At 44.1% G+C, this 19,274-nt stretch overlaps 1 protein-coding gene across 1 annotated transcript in view; it reads left to right on the top strand.

Moving 5' to 3' along the window:
* pclob (piccolo presynaptic cytomatrix protein b) overlaps positions 1-18,601 on the top strand; it is a 30,430-nt gene extending 11,829 nt beyond the window's left edge. Inside the window, exons 7-22 of the mRNA XM_062547985.1 lie at positions 1,762-1,870; positions 4,203-4,270; positions 5,158-5,369; positions 7,082-7,132; positions 7,344-7,474; positions 8,423-8,449; positions 9,118-9,211; positions 10,448-10,519; positions 10,764-10,861; positions 10,955-11,037; positions 11,608-11,802; positions 14,312-14,438; positions 15,484-15,539; positions 16,869-17,003; positions 17,809-17,954; positions 18,446-18,601. Coding sequence (XP_062403969.1) covers positions 1,762-1,870; positions 4,203-4,270; positions 5,158-5,369; positions 7,082-7,132; positions 7,344-7,474; positions 8,423-8,449; positions 9,118-9,211; positions 10,448-10,519; positions 10,764-10,861; positions 10,955-11,037; positions 11,608-11,802; positions 14,312-14,438; positions 15,484-15,539; positions 16,869-17,003; positions 17,809-17,954; positions 18,446-18,586 — 1,745 coding nt within the window. The 3' untranslated portion in view covers positions 18,587-18,601. The remainder of the gene's footprint in view (positions 1-1,761; positions 1,871-4,202; positions 4,271-5,157; positions 5,370-7,081; positions 7,133-7,343; positions 7,475-8,422; positions 8,450-9,117; positions 9,212-10,447; positions 10,520-10,763; positions 10,862-10,954; positions 11,038-11,607; positions 11,803-14,311; positions 14,439-15,483; positions 15,540-16,868; positions 17,004-17,808; positions 17,955-18,445) is intronic.
* Positions 18,602-19,274: the final 673 nt, after the last annotated feature.

The raw sequence follows: 19,274 nt of genomic DNA, 5'->3' as shown, positions 1-19,274 counted from the left end.
TTGTGCATAGATCAAAAAGTTATTACATCAATTGTACCAGTTTTTGTTTTAAGCAAAGATTGTTTTGTTGCTATTCAAATCATATTGATTTTCAGCAAACTCCTGTTTTCAAAACATGTACTTATAGACAACATACAGTGGTTATGTGCTGCTATTTTGATCAAAACTATTATTGAGTTGTAAACGCAGCCAACTTAATTCACTGTCCTAAAAATAACAGTAGCGTATACACTGATGTGATTACACTGAACTCAGATCCCTTGCATAGCATAGCATAGCTAATCATTTTCTCAGGAAGACTGGAACCAGCGCTGAATTCCTTAGAGCCTTCATAAGGTGTGGCTTCCTGTCTGGCTTCGGTGTCTATCTACAGCTTGCTTTATCTTGTTGGGTTTTTATTTGCTGTGATATTGGGTGCGGTGATCTGGAATCAGATTAAGAGAGCATCACTAGTGCATCTTGAGCAGTGATTTCCGGAGCCTTCCTGATCCAGCACCTGCAGTTTACATGCCTGTGGCAGTTGATGGACCCTGTGATTGCAGCTGCTATGGAGTGTCACGAGCAAACATCAAACATCATTACTCGTGTGTGTGCTCGCGCACGAGCACGTGTCTATACATGTGCTCGCCTCACGCAGACACACGAGCACACACTCTCTCTACACACACACACACACACACGCACACACACACACACACACACACACACACACACTACCTCTCACACATAGGAAGAGCGCAAGAGAGTCAGATAGACAGAAAGAGAGAAAGGGAGAGAGACTGAAACAGACACTGAAATCCATTAGAGTCTGAAATGATTTAATTGCACCCTGCCTTGCCAGGAAGGCCTCCTGTTGACAGAGTGAATGTTGCTTCTTGGTTCTTCAAACAGCTGAATACACTCTATTGTCGCCACACAGCTCGTGAACTGCTCCGTAAGCAAAAGGCCTATCTGAAGACTCGCTTTCATTTGTGTAAGTGGCGAGGAGCAGCTCTCGTGTGCCTCTGGGTTTGCTGTGCCGTTTTTAAAAGCCTGTTTCTTCCCCCTCTCTGCCTCTCTATCATTCTCTACGCTCGGCTCGCTTTATTGGCATGCAGCTTTTCCTCTCACTCTCGCTCTTTCTCTCTCTCTCTCTCTCTCTCTCTGCGTGTGGATAGCATTCTGAGACAGACTGTAATTTAAAGGAATCTAAATGCGTGGAAGCTAAATGAAATCTTCAATTTTCCTTTCGTTTTTGTGTGTGTGTGTGTGTGTGTGTGTGTGTGTGTGTGTGTGTGTGAATACTCTGATTGCACTTTGGTAGGATAAAGCCATAACTTTTCCTCTCTTTTTAAGGTCATGGCAGATAACCTCCATTTGGTAAATGAATGTGCTTCGCTATTATGGTGATAGGTGCAGTTTGATAGAGGTTCTAAATGGAGAATGTTTAGCCAGTGTCTATGAGATTTTCCCATCTGTCTGCTGTGACGTCTGTGTGACGTAGCTGACCAACTGCCAAGCACTTACAGATAATTCCAGTCTTTGAGATAAATCCCGCAGACTAATTTGATAACGCTGTTGTCACGTTTTGGAACACACCATTCAAATTCAACATATCACAGCATGTGAGAATATAATTGTTAACATAATTCTCATATATTTGGATAAGCAAAATCACCCCCCAAGAATAGCCCTCATAAGACTGTTTCTCTGAAGTCTTCCGCCTATTCATTGTTGTGGTTGACATCAATCTGAAGCTTGCTGTCCACTGTCCATGCACAGGAATGCAGGTCCTGGAGTGGAATGGAATTGCCCTGACCGGCAAGACCTATGAGGAGGTGCAGACCATCGTGGGTCCACAGAGCGGGGAGACAGAGTTATGTGTGCGACTGTAAGTCAGATTTCCATCTCACTCCAGCACAAGTATTTATTTTAGTGCCAATCTATGAAATTGTATCTTATTTTTAGTATAGTTTTGTATAGCAGTACAATTCAACACAGATAATATAATGACCATTACCTACAAATTGTCAGATAAACTTCAGAAGTTATTTCATTGTATGTGTGCATGTAGTTATTTCACAGATTAATAGCAAGTTATGTAACTGATAACAAGCAATGGCTTGATAATTAATACATGTATACAAATGATCACTAATGTTGAATATTTTATTGTACAGAAATTCGTTTGTGCAAAGGCAGCGCTTTAAAATATATCATCACTTATAAATGGAAAGTTGTGATTTATTGATGTTTAATTAAAACTTGACACTTGAAAAGGTTACAAACTTGAAAACCATCCATAAGCATGTTTTTGATTGCTATTGTAAAGTTGCAACAGATGATTATAATACCTTGTATAAATATTAATGAGTAGTTTGTAAACCATCTAGAAACATTATTTGGATGGCTATCGTAAAATTGCAACCAGTGATTATAATCATACATGTTAATGAGTAGTTTGTTAGCCATCTATGAATTTTATATGGGTGGTTATTGTAAAGTTGTAACCAATGTTTACAATGCTTTTACAATGGTAATGCATTCTGTGTAGTGCATCAATAAATATGATTTGGATGGCCATTATAAAGACTGCGGCTGGTGTTGTTAATAAACACTTTGCAGAACATACATAAACATTATTAGCATGGCCATTAAAAAGTTGCAAGTGATATATACAATTTTTAGCCACTGCTTAGTAAATTCTTTCTAAGTTCTTTGTTAAAGCATCACTACCCCCACCCTAGCCATCATGCATATTGGTTATTGGTGCGCTATTCATAGAATTGTAATTGAGTTTTGTAATCAAGTACAAACCTTTCAGCCAATATTGCAGTCATTTATCACAAATGAACAGAGTGGGATATGAGAAAGATTAGTGAATAAGTGAAGACAACAGAGCAGTAATATTTTTTTATTACACAAATAATGGCATACTACATTAAAGTAAGCTGGTTATCAGGACCTGTTCCCTATGCAGATACAGGGCAAATTATAAGCATATGAGAAAACACACACACACACACGCACGGACGCACGCACGCACACACACACACACACACACACACACACACACACACACACACACACACACACTTTATCATCCAGCTAGGATAGCAAATTAACTATTTTTCAGGCTTTAGAAGACATTCTTCACAATATTCTTGGATGCCAACCCCCCTGTGAAGTTGACCAGTTTACATTTATGAAGCATACAAGAACATAAGAACAAACACAGCTTACACTTTCCAAGGGTTTTTAGACAAAAGGTAGTTAATAAGACCTATTAGCAATCCATCACCAACAAATAGGTGGACCAAGGACATGGTAAGAGGTCACCGGGTTGTGATTCAGTGGAATAAATGGGGTCATCCCTATGTTCCCCAAGTCCTATGTTCCCCGGGTTTTCGTCCAAAAGAGTCCTATGTTCCCCTGTATGTATTGCGAACATAGGACCCTTTTTGGGAAAAGTGAGGAACATAGGACCCTTTTTAAAATGTACCAAAAAAAAGGGTCTATGTTCCCCGGTCCCATACAAAGTGGGGAACATAGGACCCGGGGAACATAGGTACGCTCCTGAATAAATGGCTAGGGCTATCATTTGCTAACATGGTTAATTTGCTAACAAGCCTGTAGAGTACCTATTTATAGTATATACTGTACCTGTGAAGTGTCATAACTGTTTCATTTGACTGTTTTCATTGTGTTGTTAGGTTAGCTTATTCTCATGTCTCACACTGCTTATCATGGTGCCATGCTGCATAGGCTATTAGCATTAAGTGTCTGTTGATCAATCTCTCATTAATCTTATACTCTAAATAGATGCTCTCAATTGAACTTGATACTTTCAGTCATAAGCTAATTATTTAATGAAGAACTGCAACTTTACAATCGCCATGCAAATCATGCTTAGAGATCGTATATAATTGTTATACACCAAATTGACAATCATGTAACACTTGCAATACTGTAATACTTTTGGTGAAATATTCCAAATACTGTAGGCTACTCATTAAGAGTAAACATTATAAAGTATAATCACTTTATTATTAGTTAATAGACGAAATAACTATATAAACCACAATTTACCATCTGTATGAAATGGTTATCATCAAGTGTATCCCCGCCAATTCTTTTACCGTAAACACAAAAACACAAATCCTAGTTTGCATGTCTCATGTTTTCCCTCTGTGTGTCTCCTCCTGCCGTTGTGTCTTTCTCAGGGATCTGAACATGCTAGCTGACGCTGAGCATCCACAACACCTGGAGCTCCACACGCAGATGAAGGCTGGTGAGGGTGCCATTTTGTGATCGGTTTCACCTTACTAGCTCAGTTTGTCTCTGTATTTGTTGTTGATTCATAGGGTATTATATCCTGTTTCTAATTTAATGTTTCTTATATTAGCAGAAGCTTTTGTCCAAAGAGATTTACAATGACATTGTTACATTAGCATTAACATTAAAAGATGTAGGCTACTGTAGGTCATACAGCCTAAATAATAAGGTAAACCAATGAGTTCTCAGACTCCCAACACTATTCCTAGGACAAAGATCAGTAGGTAAATAATACTTCCAATGAGGGGTCACAAAAGAAAAGAGTGTTGACTGTGACCTCTTTATGTTGATGAAAGTCATACAGTACCTAGCAGATGCTCCTCTGAAGGCCACAGTGCTCGAGAGGGGAGTTAGAGATGGATCATGGAATTAAAGGAGAGATCTGCCGGCTCTTCGTAGATCTCCGTTTTCAAGGTCAACGAGTACTGTCAACTGCTTTAGCTGTTAGTTGTAGTGTAGAGCTGGGTAAGACTATTTTGAGCTCGGTAGAACTGATTTGAGCTTTTTGGTATCTTTGTGTTCGCAGCACCTGGGCCTGAAAAGAATGCTCTGTGATATTAAGTATGACGCTTGGGTGTTATTGATCACCGCGGCGCAGTCTGTGCTGCGTGTGTGCTGTTCAGGGGACCGACTGAACAGAACGCTCTGTGATATTAAGTATGACATGTTGCATGGATGTGTGTGCTGTGCAGGGGACAGACTAAACAGAACGCTCTGTGATATTAAGTATGACATGTTGCCTGGATGTGTGTGCTGTGCAGGGGACAGACTGAACAGAACACTCTGTGACATTAAGTATGACGTGTTGCCTGGATGTGTGTGCTGTGTGTGTGTGCTGTGCAGGGGACAGGCAGCGCTCCCCCGGCGTGGACCCCAAGCAGCTGGCTGCGGAGCTGCAGAAGGTGTCCCAGCAGCAGGCCCCCGCCGCCGTGCTGGCTGCCCTGGAGAGGGCCGGACACCTGCACTCCGCCACCGCCTCCGCCACCTCCAGCGCCGCGCCCAGCCCCGGCCAGCCCGGCTCCCCCTCCGTCAACAAGAAGCGGCACAGCAGCAAGGTAGGGGGGCACAGCAGCAAGGTAGGGGGGCACAGCAGCAAGGTAGGGTGGCGCAGCAGCAAGGAAGGGTGGCGCAGCAGCAAGGAAGGGTGGCGCAGCAGCAAGGAAGGGTGGCGCAGCAGCAAGGTAGGGGGGCACAGCAGCAAGGTAGGGGGGCACAGGAGCAAGGTAGGGTGGCGCAGCAGCAAGGTAGGGGGGCACAGCAGCAAGGTAGGGGGCACAGCAGCAAGGTAGGGGGGCACAGCAGCAAGGTAGGGGGCACAGCAGCAAGGTAGGGTGGCGCAGCAGCAAGGTAGGGGGCACATCAGAAAGGTAGGGTGGTGCAGCAGCAAGGCACAGCAGCAAGGTAGACGGGCACACTGTCCCTCTGGACCTGGTGCGGGTTAAAGGTGCAGTCCATGATTCCAGTTGCCAGGCTAGCGCCTACCACTTCTCAAATGAGACGTGGTCTGGCAACCAGACGTTCATTTTCTCGTATTTGAAAAAATACCCAGATCCGTTCATTGGGCGCCACGGATGTCTATCAAATGCGTCTGTGCATAGCTTATCATAGTCTTGCTTTCCCCTCTGTTCTGTGATTGGTACCCTATCTCAGGCAAAAATTAGGGCGGTAGTTTCCAGACTGCCTTGTGTGCCCAGTGTGAATGAAATCACCGCGCAAGGCAGGATGGGAACACCCAGGCTATGATTCCAGTGCACTTTGTGTCACGTTCAGAAAATTACCTCTTGTGGACCTCTTGCAATCTTTTCCTTATGTGCACCAACAAAAACGTCATGGCCCCAACAAATGGCTGGTTCTAAAGCAAATCTGACTGATCAATGGTGGTTGGTCTGGAGAATGGAAGGCAGGGGTGTCATTTCATTGGCTGTGGAGCTCAAAGATCAACAACTTTTCATCAGAATTGCTGATTTGCCTTGTTTGAAGAGGTTGGGTAAAATAATATCAGCTGTAAACATTGTGTCTGCTTGAGACATTTCTCCAAATACTGTATGTATAAAGTGTGTGATCATTTGATCTGATCCAAATGTACCTCCAGGTCACGAACCTTGGTACTGTATAATAATCCGTTGACCTTTGAGCAGCAAAAAGCGTAAAAGTGGCAACTTTGAGGTGATTCTAAGGATGCTGGGGGGAGGGAGGCTGGCCTCAAAGATGACCTTGCTCGGAGAAAGATTAGTAGCTGGGCAGGGCTGACTGATGTTGGGGCATTGCAGCTTTGATCGTTTCTTGTTTTCACTTCAAATGAGCACACTCAGAAAGGTTACACCGGGAGGTATCCATCTAAAAAAAACATGACAGTTAATTAAGGACAGGCATGAGATATATATGTGTGTGTCTGTGTGTGTGTGTGTGTGTGTGTGTGTGTGTGTGTGTGTGTGTGTGTGTGTGTGTGTGTGTGTGTGTGTGTGTGTGTGTGTACGTGTGTGTACGTGTGTTTGTGTGTGTGAGTACAAGGAAAGATGGACAGACAGACAAATAGAGAGAGCGAGAGAAAGAAAGAGCAAGAGATGGAGTGAGGGAGAGAGAGATTCAGTTAGAGTAATTGAGATGCTGAAAAAGGAAGAGTGAAAGTATGCAAGAGAGAATGTGTGAGGGAGAGAAAAATCAATAGAGAGTTTGTTTTCAGTGGGAATATGTTGACTTATCCATGCATTATTTGGTGCTGTTGTACTCTACGGAGCTGACGGTTTATTTGTGGTGTTGTGTTCAGTCCACAGAAGCCCTGAAGCCTCAGCCTCACCCTATCACTGGGGAAATCCAGGTACAAACAACATTTACATAGACACTATTGATCAGTTATTTATCAATGTTTCCATATCACGTATCTCTGATTGGTGGCCATATTTGAAATGAGAGCAGTATTACTATCAAGCCCAACGCTTGACCATCATTAGATAGCATTTTCCAAGTAGCAAATACCCTTGTGTGAAATCTAATACGGCACATAATTAAGCATGCATTTCTCTTTCCAGCTTCAAATCAATTATGACAAAAATATGGGTAATCTGATCGTCCACGTCCTGCAAGCCAGAAACCTTGCTCCCAGGGACAACAACGGCTATTCAGACCCCTTCGTTAAAGTCTACCTCCTTCCAGGGAGAGGGTAAGCAGTCACTTTTTAATTTTACTTTGACCTTTCATTCAGTAATGAATACATTTTCAAATACCAGTATATTTGAATTTGAGCCCAGTGCAAGAAAAGACTAAATCTTTACTCTTCTTAACTTGACTCCACTTAATCTGTATAAACAACAGAACCACACAAAACACTCTAATATTCAGTACTGCAGTGTCTGCTTCAGCTGTCAGCTGAAGTGTGCATTCCAAGCACCTTTGTCAATTTCTATCTAACACTTTAGCTTTGTTATCTGTGTGAGAAGCTTGACCTTTACAGTTCTGTTGAGATTACAGCAGAAGTCAGCAGTATGGCTAGTTTCACACCACTACATCTGCTCTGGGCTCTTCACGTGATCGATTCAGAATGCTGCTGTTGAAATTACTGACATTTTCTAAAATCCTCTGTTCAGTCTGTTCGAAACTTGTTATTATCAGAAAATGGCACTCTTAGCATTGCTGCAAGTTCCTAAAATGGAGTGCCTGGTGAGATCAGCTCAAGTGAAGATTTCAGAAGTAACTGATTATTTACCAAGCCTTTCCCAGTGGTCTCTAAATCTGAAATTTAGCTAAAATAGAAACACTAAAGACAGTCCATCTCCTCTCCTATGTTCCTGAAATCAACAAGAGAAGAAGCCACAAAATCAATATGGCCGCCTCACGTATCAGGCAGTGTAATGGTATATCTACTATCTCCTAATGGCCGTATCTGGCTTGTTTATATGATTATAAGGCATTATGTACACCGTGCTGTCTGTATCTGATCCGGCTGCTCAGCAGACTGAACCAGACTCCATTACATGACAGTTTCCAGACGCTGGATGGGCTATGTTTCCTGTTTGTACTCTCCCATCTGTCTGACTGCTTTTTATTTGTTTCTTTGCCTATGCATATTTTGCTCTCCCCCCCACAAAAAAATATCTCTGGATTGTCACAGCCAAGTCATGGTTGTCCAGAATGCAAGGTAGTGTAGAATTATTATACTTTTTTTCTTCAGGCTTGCTGGTGGGTGGTTCATATTGATTTCATTTTGTTTTTACAGCATTCATAAATTCGTCTTTGACTGTGGATCACCTCATAATCACAGCCTTTTATGTTTCTGTTCTGATAAAGGTTTCTTTCAAAAGCATATCAAAAGCAAACTTTTTTTTTTAAGTGTGGCCTTGTTTTTTCCTCACAATGCTATTTTGTACAGTCAGTCACACATTCAGACATCAACCATACATGTAAGGTCTAATTCTGAATATTACATGGCAATCTGTAATCTATTCATAACAAAAGCAGATGATTGACAATCATCTGCTAGACACATTACTGTGAAATGAATAGCCATTGCATTTACAAGCACAGTCTGTGACCATCAATGGATCCAATGTGTTTCAGTGTTTCTGAAGCAAACATGCACCTATTGTTCAACAATAGGATCAAAATAATTGACTGATTTGTATTTGTATTTTTCTATTTTTGCGTGCATCTGTGTGTACACATCTACATAGTCATCCATTGCGCTGTCAGCATTGTCACCTGACCCTTTCTCCATGTGAGCTGCCATATGGACTGCCCAGTGTCTTCCTACCTCCCCCGACTTAGCTCCGTTCTCACTACTTCTGTCTTCTTCTCATGATGTTCTAGTGCTGAGAACAAGCGCAGAACCAAAAGCGTGCAGAAGAGCCAGAATCCGGAGTGGAACCAAACTGTCATCTACAAGAACATCCACCTGGAACAGGTACCCTCACGAGCCCCTCAGTGGCCGTCATTTATCAACCGAGCGTAGAAACAAACGTACGCCTGTCGTACGCCTGTTTTTGGTCGTACGCACGTTTCATAAATGAGGGCCAGTATGTCTTATCATACAGAGCAATGGACCTTGTGTATGAAAGGCTCTTCAGGCTGCTCATTTGTTTCCGGTGGAGCCAGGTATGTTTGAACCTGCCACTGCTGTTAATGTAATTAGTGTCTACAGAAACCTAGTTGGTTGTTGCACCCAGTGAATCAGCACGTTACGATGTAAAATGATTGATGCGTGTGTTAAAATGTTTATTCAAATATTCAGTGGTGGAATGAACATGTAAGGAGTTGAATATAACAGAAGATACCATCACAACAGTGCTAACGCTCCACTGGAAATAAATGAGATGCCTAAAGAGCCTTCCATGCATAAGGGCCATTGAGCCGTGTTAGGAGAGGCTATGCTATTTTAAACTGGTAAGCTAGCAGAAGAGCATGAAGAAGGGAAGGTGTTTAGAAAAGAAGAGAGAAAAACACCACAACAGTGGACGTGATAAACAGTGTAGAAGCATGTCCCAATCGGACATACAGCATTTTAATGAATTATCTTCCGCGTGTGGCGCTTTGGCTATATTTGTTTGTGTGTGTGTGTGTGTGTGTGTGTGTGTGTGTGTGTGTGTGTGTGTGTGTGTGTTTCTGTGTGTGCACGTCACTGTTTTCCCTTGAGGCCCATTCTGTATTGTGCTCAGAGTTTCCACAGATGTCTCCAGTTTAGAGCCGCCTCCCGTCCTCCTCAGCTGAGGAGTGTGGTTTTAATCAGCCCACTCTATCTGTCAGCATTGCTCTGCTTCACCAAGGGAAAGTACCCTTAAATCACCCCAAAACTAACATCCTATGCAGCTAGTTTAGCCCATCCGATATACTAAGTTAATGCTTCCTTTGCTGAAAGGTTGTTTTTCTGTTAAAGCATTCTTATTTAGAGAGGTTGTAGTGTGACAATGCAGAATGAACCTAAACACATTTGGGGCTCCAGATGAAATAAAGGAGGATTGCAAAGACAAGAGGCATAGATGGGACACAGACATGCAATGTTTGTTTGAGTGCAGATTTAGATATTTCTGGAAATCTCATAAGGTTTGAAGTTAAAGAAATGTCTGTTCTTCGTGATATCTTTTCATATCAGTGCTAAACAGATTTCTAATTATTCACTGCTTTTTCCCATCTACCAAATAAGCTTAAAAGGAAAACCCTGGAAGTGACGGTTTGGGATTATGACAGATATTCCTCAAATGACTTCCTCGGAGAAGTAAGTATATTTATATTCAATATTTATTTACGTTTATCACTGAGCTGTCACTCCACAGTTACAGCTATCTTATTTATATCTGTCAATTTCCCCCTTCATCTTCTTAGCCATCAGCACCCCCCCCCCCCCCCCCCCCCCCCCCCCCACACACACACACACACACATACACCACCACCCCAAACCTATCTGCCCCATTGCTATACTTTGGCCCAGTTCCACTGATGGTATGTCTCCATGCCCCTAGGTGCTGATTGACCTCTCCAACACAGCTCAGCTGGACAACACGCCTCGCTGGCTCCCCCTAAAGGAGCAAAGTGAGAGCATCCAGCACGGCAGAGCCCATCCCCCACAGGGCCCGGGCGGGCCAGGCGGGCAGGGAGGACCCGGGTCCGGGGGTCAAGGTGGGCTGGGGGGATCGGGAGGTCCTGGAGGTTCCGGTGGACCGGACGGCCAGCAGTCGCCTAAAACCTCAGTCATCAAGAGTCGGAGCCATGGCATCTTCCCTGACCCAGCTAAAGGTACAGTAGGGTGACCGGCACTTCCCACCACACATGGTCAGGACTTCACATGTGGCAGCGGCTTTAGATTACTGATAGCATCCTCAATATCAGAGTAATGAGGTGAATCATGAATAACAGTGCTACAGTACGTACAGTAAGTACACATTTACTGTTTGTTACTAACCTTAAAATCTGATAATTTCATATCATGATGTACTGTTAGTAACTAAGATGTACATTCAATTCAAATGATCCATTAACTTGAATATACAGTAGTATGTCGTAATTAAAGGCAGCGAATATAATGAGGGACATTAAAATGAGCTGAGATATCCATAGCACTCCTTGGCGCTTTGTGTTTCAGCCAAGCAGCAGCTTGGCTCTTTTGTATGCTTAAATGTTGCCGTATTGCAGTGCTTTACTGCAAACAACACAGTAGATCAGCAAACAGTGCAGGACTAAAAGAACTCTGAAAAGAAAACAGCTGGTGAGGCGTCAACCAATCCAGGTGAGACAGGACATCCCGAGGGAGAGCGCCGCTCCAGCGCAGCATCTGGTCCACACCTGACTCCGTGTTCCCTGTTCCAGATTCCCAGATGCCCACCATGGAGAAATCGCACAGCAGCCCCGGCAGCTCCAAGTCCTCCTCGGAGGGGCACCTGCGTTCCCACGGACCCTCACGCAGCCAGAGCAAGAGCAGCGTCACACAGGCACACCTGGAGGAGGCGGGGAACGCTATCGCCGCTGCAGAGGCGGCCGTGCAGCAAGCGCGCCTCCAACCAAGTAACCCCTTCCCCTACGCATGAGCACACAGCTTATCTGACCTGCTCCTCTCCTCTCTCTCTCTCTCTCTCTGTCTCTCTATCTGACCATCTCCTCTCCTCTCTCTTGCTCTCTCTCTCCCTTCTCTGCTCTCTCTCTTTATCTCTCTCTCTCTCACTCTATCTGACCATCTCCTCTCCTCTCTCTCGCTCTCTCTCTCTGGCCTTCTTTCTCCCTTCTCTGCTCTCTCTCTTTATCTCTCTCTCTCTCTCCCTCTCTCCCTCTCTCTCTCCCTCTCTCTTTGTCTCTCTCCTATCATTTCTCTCAGAATCGTCCTTTGTTTTGCTTTTCTGTCCCTCATGTGCAAGCCCATCTGTCATGTTTTTTGAGTGTTACTTTTTATTTGTTCTTTTGTATTATTTTTATCTCAGTGTTCGTTCTAGAGTGCAAATGCAAGTTCTAATCAAGGCCTGCTCAAATAGCTGAAAGTCATTTCCCTTTAAAGCATTTAGCCGAGCTGGATGGGAGAGGCTTTTAAAAGGATTCTTAAAAATGCATCAGAGTATAATTTAGTGGAATGGTTTCACTTAGCACATTCTCATCATGAATATGCATATTGTCTAGTCAGAGCAGAAAAAAAACATTATTATTCTCTGAGAGACATAGAAAGTTGAAATGTCTGGATAGTCAATAATTTACTCAGAATAATCTTAGAATTAGCCTCATCTGTTTAAACTAGCTGGCAAACCAAGGTTACTGAATCTTTAGCCATAAAAGACCTTTCTTCCTCTGATAAAATGACATTGAAACCTGTAAACGTTACCACTGAGCAATGTGAGGTGTGTGTTTCAACCCCTTGAGATGTCAGTCGCCCAGTTCCTATCCTCATAAGCCTCAGCGACTGCTGGCGACAGACCCTGTATAGTCCGCACACCCCGACCCCGACTGAGAAACTGAAACCCCCCCAGAGTGAAAACCTCTCTACTAACACTTCCTTCAAGTCGCTCTGCCAAAGGATGCCTGCAGTCCTTTGTAAGCTCCAGTTCATTTTACTGGATATACACCCAGACAAAATTCAAGTGTAAGCCATGTTGAATGGCTGAATATCATTAATATCAATTGTTTATAATAGTACAACATGACTTTATTGCTAGTGTTTCCAGTAGCTTTAATGTTAACTAGATGTGTGCATATATTCTTGTGTCAGTGAGCAGAACAGTACGCACCCAACTCAGAGCAATTTAAAGGAAGTGTTACTGAGACCTGTCATCATTAACACGTGTGTTATTGCCTTTGAGTTTCTAAATCCAAAACAAAAAGCATCTCGGTGTGGAGTCGTTCTCTCCTCCCTCCCTATGTGTGGTGCATGCACCTCCTCCCAGTCTGGTCTGTGTAAGAACCCAGTCCCGTTCCACTGGTCAGGCCTCTCCCCTGCAGTGGACCAACCCTGTGTGTGTCTGCATGACTGTGACGTCCATAAGCTGGTTCCATGTGAAGGGAAGCACATACCCTAGACGAGTGTCTTATGTCAGTGCGCATTGGACACTCACCGATATGCTTCAGACAATCACATCACAATAAAAGACATGAAAGAAGACACACAGCCACCCTATGACTGCACACACACACACAGAGACACACACACACACACACACACACACACACACACAGACGCGCACACACACACACTTAAACACATGCGCAGTAGAAGAAGTCCCCTAAGACAGCACCACCCAACTCAATCTGTCAAAGCTGCCTGCATCGGCCAATGAGAGCGCAGCTTCAAGTCAGCTGACCTTCAGCGAAGGACACGCCACAGACTGGAGGAGGTGAGAGACTCATGACTCCACCTGCTATCTCTAAATACACACTGGGTAAAGGTCAAGTTTGGACATGACCTGTGAAGGTTTTTTACGTCTATTTTTTTATTTTGTATTTTTTTTTCCGTCCATCACCATTTGAGTATAAGCATCAATAAAGCATTTGCAGACACTCAGTAATACTTATTTGCTACCAGTAACCTTTGATATACACAGTTAATATTGTTCTGTAAAACATGATAAAATAAAATTCAATAAGGGTAAATTGGCAATGATCCAGTTTGGAGCTAATTATTTAACAAATCCATAAATGATTCTAAATGGATGATAGGCATGTTAGATAAAATAGGCTCAAATAAAATGCCTCAGAATGTATAATAATGCATAAAAGCTCTGATGAACAATGAAGAATTCTTAGAGAAGCCAAGTAAAACAAGAAGAGTAATCCATTCTGTGTGTTGACCATTAGACACATGTATTGATTTAACAGTATGTCCTTACCTCACCTTTTGAGTTAAACTTCATACTGTGTTACACATGACATTGTTTCATGCTCCATGTAAAATCTGAATGCTTTCTTTCACCCACCCACCCACACAACCACACACACACACACACACACACACACACACACACACACACACACACACACACACACACACACACACACACACACACCTCTAACCGACAAGGTTCTCTTGTGTGTTCAGACAGGACAAATCACAGAATAACAGAAAACTCTACCATGCCTGGTCTGAGCGATGACTACCGGCTGGACACAGAAGATGGCACAGGAACCAATGCAGTGGACAGTGCCATCTTTCAGGTCCCGCAGCTGTAAGTCACTTGAAGTCGTCTTTAATAGTTTTCATTACCGCTGAAGAATTTATTATATTGCTTGGTGTGAAGATCTTGTAGGTATTACAGTAGTTTGTATTTGAAGGCACCTGTGTCAAGGGCTTACGGTTTGTCTGGTTATGTTGTTGAATTGAATTTCCCCTTGGGGATCAATAAAGTATCTATCTATCTATCTATCTATCTTGTTGATCACAAATGGTCACAGCAATGAAGAGGAATGGCCAAAGAACAGGGTGGTACTTGGTGCCGTCATCAAGGGTTTGCATTTGGTTTGGATATGTTGCTGATCAGATCATAAACGGCCACAGCAACAAATAGGATTGACTGAAGAATTTGTTGGTATTTGTGAGTGCCTGCAACAAAGGCTTGCTGTTGGTCTAGTTACGTTGCTGATTGTATCATGAACGGACACAGCAATGAATAAGAATGACCAAAGAATTTGTCGGTATTTGTTGGCAGAGCACCCATCATGAGTGTGTGTGTGGGGGGGGCTTCTGATGGTGTTGGGCGCCTAGTTCAATGAATGTGAGGGGGGTGGGCCTTCTGAATGTGTTGTGGGCCTAGTTTAATGAATGTGGAGAGGGGTGGGCCTTCTGAATGTGTTGGGCGCCTAGTTCAATGAAACACTCATGAAGGAAGAAGCCTGCTTCATAACCCCAGTGAAATACTCTGGAGGATGTTTTGATTTTGTTTTTTTGCCTGCAAATGTTCATTTGTTAGTGATTTGTTGTTTTTGACAGTAAGTAGGCCTGGTTGTTGATTGGCCGCTGTGAAATCCCCTACGTATAGCACTAGAAATGTATCATCTCGTAATGTCAAGTGACATTTTCTGTTGGCTTGCAAATGTACAGTATATGGTGATATTTGTCAGAAAGTCATAGCCATATAACTGTTATATTCATATTATTTTTTTCCATTATTTTTTCTATGTAAAGTCACAGCTACTGTTGAAGCTAAAATGTAAAATATTTTTCAAAAAGCAAACTACCTGTGTGTATGTCTCTCTCTATCTGTCTCTGTTTAGGAAGAACATCCCAAATGGCATCGATAAGAGTGGAATGGACACTTTAACATCAGAGGGTAAGAGTTTTGCACCCACACACACACACACACACACACACACACACAGACACACACACACACACACACACACACACACACCCCACACACGCACATACAAATACACATACACACATGCACACATACATTCCCACAACCACCTACAACCCTACACATGCACAAACACACACTTCCAAGTCCACACTCTCCTTTGGGGGAGGGGGGGGGGGGGGGGGGGGTTGGGGGTGGTACTGTTGAGGAAACTCAAACAGGGTTGTAAGCCAATCCGCCACTCCTGTGGCGCACACCTGAGGAACCTGTTGCGGAGGTGTCAGGTGTCCGGGCGGAGGCCTCTCACCTGACCAGCGTGCCTGGCCGCGTGTCTGGTTACAGGTGCTGACTGAGCACTGCTTGGCGTGCGCTCCGCGCTCGCGTCAAACAAAGCCAGCCGGGGGCGCCCATTCAGACCGGGGAGATGGAGCGGCGTGGCCCGGGGCATTGTGTGCGGGCACAGCTGGCAGCCTTTAGCGACTACACCGCTATTCTCTGCTAACAGCCCTGCTGATTGTGGCATGATTATTATCTCAGTAGCCTGTAGCACATCATCTGCTCTCCAGCTCCAGTTGGAATACGTCAGATGTTCATCCATTAGGATAGAGAAGGTGAGAGGAAGACAGAGCTCTTACAGTGGTCATACAAGATGAGTTCTAGTACGCCAAACAACCTTCAGGCCTATTTTCTTATCACATTAAGTCATGAGGCAGCAAAAGAGCCTGCTGATGGATCCATCCTTTTAGCTTCACAAAATGCGTGTGCAGTTTCGAGGGCTGGATTATAAATCTGGCCTTTGTCTATCATGATCATAGGCATAAATATAATCCACGATCAATCACTTTCTTTTTTTTTTAAGGATATGTTATTTTATCCTTGTTCCTCTCATCTTAGAAAACATTTATCTAATGTGAGTCACATTTTAGACACAAGCATGAGCACTGTGTCCAAAGCTGTTACCACATAAATCCACTAGGAGGCAGTGCTCTCTTTCAGTCAGAGCCATAAGCACAAAACAGCAACAATGGCAAAAAAAAATTGCAGCACAAACAGTCTAACATCTTTGTTTTCAGATCTATTAATATTTGAGCAATGATCCTCTAAGAATATCCACTTGTAGCCTAAACTCTGCATTATTTATAATGTATATTTTATAACCTGCTATGTGTTTATGCCCCCTCGTCTCTCTCTCTCTCTCTCTCTCTCTCTCTCTCTCTCTCTCTCTCTCTCTCTCTCTCTCTCTCTCTCTCTCACTCTCTCTCTCTATCTCTCTCTCTCTCTCTCTCTCCGTCCCCCCAGGTAAAACTCAGGTAATGGGGGAGATCAGAGTAGCTCTGAAGAGGGAGATGAAGACTGAGGGAGAACAGCTGGTGCTGGAGATCCTTCAGTGCAGGAACATCACATACAAGTTCAAGTCACCTGATCATCTACCAGGTAAAACTCTCTCTCTCACACACACACACACACACACACACACAAACACACACACATGCGCGGTAGTCCCCTAAGACACCACCATCCAACTTAATCTGTCAAAGCTGCCTGCATCGGCTCGGCGCAGCTCTCATACACTGCATGACTGTAGGCACAGGCTGTGTCTGAATCTTAAGTACACACCTTGGGCAGCGTGCATTTTCCGGAAGTTACGTCAGAATAGACTGTCCGAAAGTCAAGCGCTCTCACTAGATGGGTACTTAGTTTGGCGTGATTTCCAAGTGTGCATCTTTTTTGGCCTCAGATATCCCATAATCCATTGCGCAGCGCAGGTAAAGCTCCACACGTCATGCAAATCATCAAGCAACACACCCCCCTCCCCGAGTCAGGTGACGCCAACTAGTTTGTGCTGTCCAAATGTAGGGACGCATACTGAGGAGCAAGCTAACCGAGACGCTACTGGAAAGAGCAGTACTATCCAGTGTGCGCCCTTGACTTTTGGACACGGCCACAGTCTCCCACGTCCACATCCACATGCACATCCACAGCTGAAGTGGCCTTGAGCAAGGCACCTAAACCCTCACTTCTCCCCGAGCGTCACTGTTGAGCAGGCAGCTCACTGCTCCGGATTAGTGTGTGCTTTACCTCACTGTGTGTTCACTGTGTGCGTTCACTAATTCACGGATAAATAAATGCAGGGACTGAATTTCCCTCACAGGATCCAAAGAGTATATCTACTTATACCTACTTGTCTAATCCCCCTCAGTATAATAGCCATTGCTATGTGTGTGTGTGTGTATTGCAGACCTGTATGTAAAACTGTATGTGGTCAACGTGGCCACACAGAAGCGCATCATTAAGAAGAAGACCCGTGTGTGTCGGCACGACCGGGAGCCCTCCTTCAACGAGACATTCCGCTTCAGCATGAACCCTGCCGGCCACTCCATCCAGGTCAGTGCCAAGGACACTCCGCACCGCCCCGCACCCCCACGGCCACACTGGCGGCAGCCCGTATATGCACGTCCTGTCTGCCCATATTAAGTGAAGTAATCATGATATAATTGACCCTGTAGCTGCAAATAAGGTTACTTCAGATTGCTTCTAATGCATGAAATTCCTTATTTATGATTTCTGACATAGAAATGCTGCAGCTCTGTTGTGTATTGGCCTCCTGTAAAGATACCTCTCCTTTACTAAGTATGCAGCTTGAACGTACATGAAAAGCCATTCCATTTAGCATATATTTCATAAAGACGAAATACAGCTTTTATACCACTATCAGTGATTTTGGATAATGGTCACATCACACATACAGTACCATGCATATTAACTTTGAATATTACTGTAAGTCATTTGTTTAACCCCAACTTTCTCTCTCTCTTTCCCTCACTCCCTTTGTCCCTTTCTCTCTCTCTCTCTCCTTGTCTACTGATACGATGCAGCTCTTCCTTGTGTCCAACGGTGGGAAGTTCATGAAGAAGACTCTGATTGGTGAGGCCTACATCTGGCTGGACAAGGTGGACATGCGTAAGCGGGCTGTCAGCTGGCACAAATTGCTGGTCAGCTCTCAGACGCAGCCATGAGGGAGCAGCGCAGCACCCCCCAAACCCCCCCTCGCCCCCCCTCGCCCCCGCCCCATCCAGAGCTGGTCAGGGAAGAGGAACACAGTGAGGGTGTGGGATGAAAGAGGATGAGATGAACACAGCAGAGGAAGTGGAAGAGGGGGGGAAAGAGGAGGAGGAGGAGGGGGAAGAGGAAGAGGGGGGCCTGTGGAATAAAGATGACAGGACCGAGGCGGACGACTGCCTGTCGGCTGGATCAGAGGAGAACATAAAAGGACGAGATGGAAGGAGGGGAATGGTAATGACGTCATGAAGGGGGGAGATAGACAAATGAAGGAGAAAGAGAGAGAGAGAGAAGACAGGCGCTGAGGAGAGAAAGAAAGAGAGAGAGAGAGAGAAGACAGGCGCTGAGGAGGAAGAGAAAGAGAGAGAGAGAAGACAGGCTCTGAGGAGAGAGAGAAAGAGAGAGAGAGAAGACAGGCTCTGAGAAGGAAGAGAGAAGACAGGCACTGAGGAGGAAGAGATGGGTCAGTAATATGACAGGCACCGTTTCTGAAAGAGTTACTAAAGGCCCCACTTTCTCCCTGTCTGTGTATTTTTATAAGATGTACATGTCAAAAATATATGTCTGCAAAGAACATAAAATAGATAGATACTAAACACATAGAGGAGAAATGAAGAGGAAGACTTTAAAACACTAGTATATCAT

The sequence above is a fragment of the Sardina pilchardus genome, chromosome 10, assembly GCF_963854185.1.
Source record: "Sardina pilchardus chromosome 10, fSarPil1.1, whole genome shotgun sequence".
In the NCBI taxonomy this organism is placed as follows: Eukaryota; Metazoa; Chordata; class Actinopteri; order Clupeiformes; family Clupeidae; genus Sardina; species Sardina pilchardus.
This window is presented reverse-complemented; position numbering and strand designations above follow the sequence as displayed.